General features: G+C 43.2%; 1 protein-coding gene across 1 annotated transcript; it reads right to left on the reverse strand.

Annotated features, from left to right (window-relative positions):
- Positions 1-351: 351 nt before the first annotated feature.
- LOC124606298 (trypsin-7-like) lies at positions 352-3,798 on the reverse strand. The gene is made up of 2 exons (XM_047138279.1): positions 3,391-3,798; positions 352-714 (listed from the first exon to the last, which is right to left on the reverse strand). The coding sequence occupies exons 1-2, from the start codon at positions 3,796-3,798 to the stop codon at positions 352-354; spliced, it is 771 nt and encodes a 256-aa protein (XP_046994235.1).
- Positions 3,799-5,148: the final 1,350 nt, after the last annotated feature.

The raw sequence follows: 5,148 nt of genomic DNA on the forward strand, positions 1-5,148 counted from the left end.
AGATTTTTTGTGTTACTCTCGAGATTGAATCCCATTTTTACTAACATATTAAAACAGCAACATTTCAAACAAAACGTACTTCTTTCCTCTTTCGCATAAATGGTGAATTCCATTATAAAAAAATGATTTACAATCAACGTCCTCCAACATTACGTAATTTGTTTTCACAATACGTCTTACATTTCTGAGGACGTTCTCACGTTAGATGTGTAGCACAAAAATTATATCTAGTAGAATCTAATCTGGAGGACACTTCGGCATGGACGACAACGCAGTACGAGTGTGTACGATGAAACAGTTTCTCGCTGTAAAGTCTTGTACAATCCTGGCATACACAAGCCTCACAGTCAGCTACACGCCGGTTGTTTCAGTTATCCAGGAGCGCACGGCAGGCACATTAGAGTAGACACCTGGGTAGCCGGGGTATGCGCATCCTGTGCCCCAAGAGACAACTCCATACTGTGTGGTTCCCACCACCAGGGGTCCGCCGCTGTCGCCCTGGCACGAGTCCTTGCCGCCCTCCTTTTCGCCGGCGCAGATCATGCGCTCCGTGATCCTCCCGCCGTACGACTCGTTACACTCACTCCGCACAACGATGTGCGTGGTGACCGCCTGTAGCTGTTCCGTGGAGTTTCCCTCATAGGAGAGGTCGCCCCAACCCGTAATGGTCACTGCTGTGCCTGCAGCGAGCTCCGAGTTGCCGAGGCTGACCGCCTACGGAAAATAATCAATATATTAGTAGAACACTGCAGGTATGGTAAGATAACAATACATGGTATCAATTATTATACAATTTTTCCCTTTTAGATCGGAATTGTGGGTTGTGAAGCCACGTTCCCACCAATAGATGCTAGTAAATTAGATAGCATGTTTTATTGCCACGTACCCCTTTTTTTCGCTGTCGGTGTAAGATTTGCTGGCAGTGGTGAGTAGAGTCTACTGTTTGAATAAAACCTTAGTCTGTCCATGTACATTGCATCAGAAGTGCTGTTAGGTGGAGCTGGATTCTTAAAATACATTTATTTATTTATTCTAAACCACACCATGGAGAGTGTAGACCCTTCGACAAAATGTGTGATTCACGTCTATTGCTCGTAGATCACCACAGCTTTTAAGCATAAAATTTGAAAAATTCAGTGCATTTAATATGTTGCTGATTGTGGATGTGGTCTTCACTGAAGCTCTTCTATCAGCTGCAAGAGTCTTCATCTCTGCTTGGCTACTGCAGTAAACATACATTTGAACCTGATTACTGCATTCGGCCCTTGGTCTCCACACCGCACTTCCCTCCATTATCGAACTGAGGACTTCTTCCAGCCTCAGGACGAGTCCTATCAACTGGTCTCTTCTTTTCGTCACGTTGAGCCATAAATTTTATTTTTCCACAATTATGTTCAGTCACTTTTCAATAATTATTCGATCTACCCATTCAATCTTCAGCATTCTTCTGTGCCACCATATTCCAAAAGTGTCGTTCTCCTCTTAGCTGTTCAGCGTCCTTGTCTCACTTCTGTACGAGGCTACATTCCAGACCAATATCTTAACCCTTCAATTCAACCTGCAATAAATGTTAACAAATCCATCGTTTTAATAAAAACTTATCTTGCTAGTGATAATAGCATCTTATCCCGTCTTTCGTTCGGCCATTATCTTTTGTTTTGCTGCCCAAATGGCCAAACTCATCTGCTACTTTCGTTGTCCAATTTGCTTGTCTAATTCCCTCAGCAATAACACATTTAATTTGAGTACATACCATTACCCCGTTTGACTTTTGTTGATTTTCATCTTATAAATTCTTTCCAAGAACACTTCCGTATCTTACAGAGTTACTACATCATCAGTAAACTTGAAAGTCTCTATCTCTGCTCTATGAACTTCAATCGCCTTTCCAGTTTTGTCATTGAATGCCTGTACTGGTTTGCTCGACGTATACAGTAGACCGAATTACATCGGGAATAGGCTACAGTCTTGTCCCACCTCCTTCCTGACTACTAATTCCCTTTCGCACTCTTCGACTGCAGTAACTTAGGTTACTTCTACACATGTATTATATCCCTGCTACTTTCGAAAATTACAGAGTGTATTCAGCTCAGTATTTTTAAATGTTTTCTCTAATCTACAAATGCTATGAATGTGGCTTTTCCTTCTTTCATGCAAATTTCTAAGGTTATTTCTAGTGTTAGATTTATATCTCACTTTCTGCATTCTCCGGAGCAGAAACTGTTCTGCCCCAATTTCACCTTTTACTGGTCTTTCAGTTCTTCTGTGGATAACTCATTACAGTGTTTCTGAACCAAGTCTTGTAAACCAATTTCAGTATTATTCATACATGTCGTCACTTGCTAACAACACATATGTCTGATAATAATTCTATGCTGAAAAATAGGAAACTCTAGCAGAAAATGTAAATGGACTTTTTAGCAGGCACGTAACGGATTTCAGGACTTTTATCAGTTTCCAGAACGGCATGCCATTTCGCTGGTCATCTCATTTGCGATCCACGAACTATCCATTACAAATGATTACCGACCATATCTCCGCTAGATGTGTGAACCACGAAGCCTCCGACAGAAGTTTGGGATACTCATGGTCAGATTGTAATTCTGCTTGGCAGTCACATATTACTCATACCAGGCAATGTTTGAGGGTCAGGCATCAACAGCTGTATTCGTACTCCGTTATGCCATGTACTAAAAGTATTAAATACGTTAAGAATCGAGGATAGAGCAACAATAAATCAAAGTAAGAGTAATCCTATCGAGCTCTCTACCAGAAAATCTAGAATGATATACGTTTGACATGAAATCTGCCACCATCAACGATGTTTGCAAACTGTAACAACTTTATAGCAAAGCTTGTAGGACTTCAGAGAAGATTTAGGTCAGTTATTCCCAAATAAAGATATGTTTCAATTACCCTTCGTTTAGTTATAAAGCTCTGACAGTATCCGTATTTGCTGACTACACTACGGGAATACCGGTCGGCCTGCCTAGCAAAAAACTGTTACTTGTAATGCAAAAGCATTTTCCGCCATCTTTGTTCTTTCACCTTCGAGTATGTTAAATGAGTTAGCATTTTACTTTGATGAACAGTTGAAAGCCGAATCGTGGTTGAGCATTAGAAACGAGAATTATCTGCGTATTAAGTATATACGATATACTGTAGTTCAGTTGCTCTCAGTCTTTTAGTAGAAAGACAATATTTCCCATGTTCATTCAATACGTACAACAAGTTCTTATTACTTATTCTCACATCCAGAAACAGTAAGTGGGCACAAGTCCTTAAATAGACTTGATGATGGATTTGAATTTGTGAAAGTATTAGTTGTAAAACACAGTGTTGTGACGCACTGTCCTTTCCGAAAGAGTAAATATCTCGTTGTGCAATTACCTGGACGTTGCTTTCAAACGAGATTGATACGGAAAGCTCAAGGACTGCAAAGTCGTAGTCTTGTGTGGCGGGCCAGTGATTGCGGTGTGCAATCATGTTGGCAACGTCATAGACGGAGCCGCCGCTTCCACTAGTCGAGGTACCAACTCGCACGGACAGCATGTTTGCGCTTAAACGGTCGAGGCAGTGCGCTGCCGTCAGGACCCACGTGGAGCTGATGATGGAGCCACCGCATTGATGGGATTCGTAAACCTGCAGTGAGATCTGCCAGGGGAACTGCGAGATATCGACCGGCTCACCGCCCACGATGCGGCTGTCGAGGATGGGTCTGAGCCTACTGTGTCTCGTGGAGGGCGCGGCGCTGCAGGCAGCGACCAGCAGGCAGAGGACGGCGGCGGACTTGGACATCTCTCTGGTGGCTCTCAATGCCCCCGGCTCCTCTGTGTACTTATAGCGAGCAGGCTTATCAGTCTCCTGCTGTCCTATCGAATACTTCAGAATGCGACATCCGGGTTCTCTCACGATGTGTGGATAAGGTCGAAGACTAAAGTGTGACGCAAATGGCTCATTTATTGACGCACAAACAGACAGTAGCCTCACTGACGGGTAGTACAATGTTCCGGAGTACTAACATGAATTTCTCTTAACAAGATAAACATCAGATACACAGGTTTATCGAGCCGCAGGCACTGTCAGATGTACGTAACAGAAAACGACGAATAGATTTTATGTATAGGAGAAGGAAATATTTCTGTAACTCTGGCCTGGCATATTATTAACGGTAATTTCGGTACACAGTGCAAGACAACAGAAAGAAACATATCCTGATGGAGTAATGGCACGCTGTAGCTCCCGAAATCCATAATAATCTGAAAGTAGGACTTTGAACGTTTCCTCCAGCTTCTCAAGAGGTGCAGATATCAAATCAAACACCTTTAAGCCGTCAAATTTCCAAACTTATTTAATTTGGCTACCAAAAAAAATGGTTCAAATGGCTCTGAGCACTATGGGACTCAACTGCTGAGGTCATTAGTCCCCTAGAACTTAGAACTAGTTAAACCTAACTAACCTAAGGACATCACAAACATCCATGCCCGAGGCAGGATTCGAACCTGCGACCGTAGCGGCCTCGCGGTTCCAGACTGCAGCGCCTTTAACCGCACGGCCACTTCGGCCGGCAATTTGGCTACCAGTTTCGGCGATTTACTACACCATCTGCAGACCTCTGACTGGCGTGTAGGAAGATTCCATCTCTGTTCTGGTCAAAATAGGGGCCAACATTCAAATACTTGTATCTGTAGATTTCTGCTTGCTACGGCGATCTCTTCAACCATCAACCGAGTCGTCAGTTTATGGTCGAAGTGATTGCCGTAGCAAGCAGAAATCTACAGATGCAAGTATTTGAATGTTGGCCCCTATTTTGACGAGAACAGAGATGTAATCTTCCTACACGCCAGTCAGAGGTCTGAAGATGGTGTAGTAAATCGCACAAACTGGTAACCAAATTAAATAAGTTTGGAAATGGCTCTGAGCACTATGGGACTCAACTGCTGAGGTCATTAGTCCCCTAGAACTTAGAACTAGTTAAACCTAACTAACCTAAGGACATCACAAACATCCATGCCCGAGGCAGGATTCGAACCTGCGACCGTAGCGGTCTTGCGGTTCCAGACTGCAGCGCCTTTAACTGCGCGGCCACTTCGGCCGGCTAAGTTTGGAAATTAGACGGCTGGAAGATATTTGATTTGACATCTGTAA

This window comes from Schistocerca americana, chromosome 3, assembly GCF_021461395.2.
Source record: "Schistocerca americana isolate TAMUIC-IGC-003095 chromosome 3, iqSchAmer2.1, whole genome shotgun sequence".
Lineage (NCBI taxonomy): Eukaryota > Metazoa > Arthropoda > Insecta > Orthoptera > Acrididae > Schistocerca > Schistocerca americana.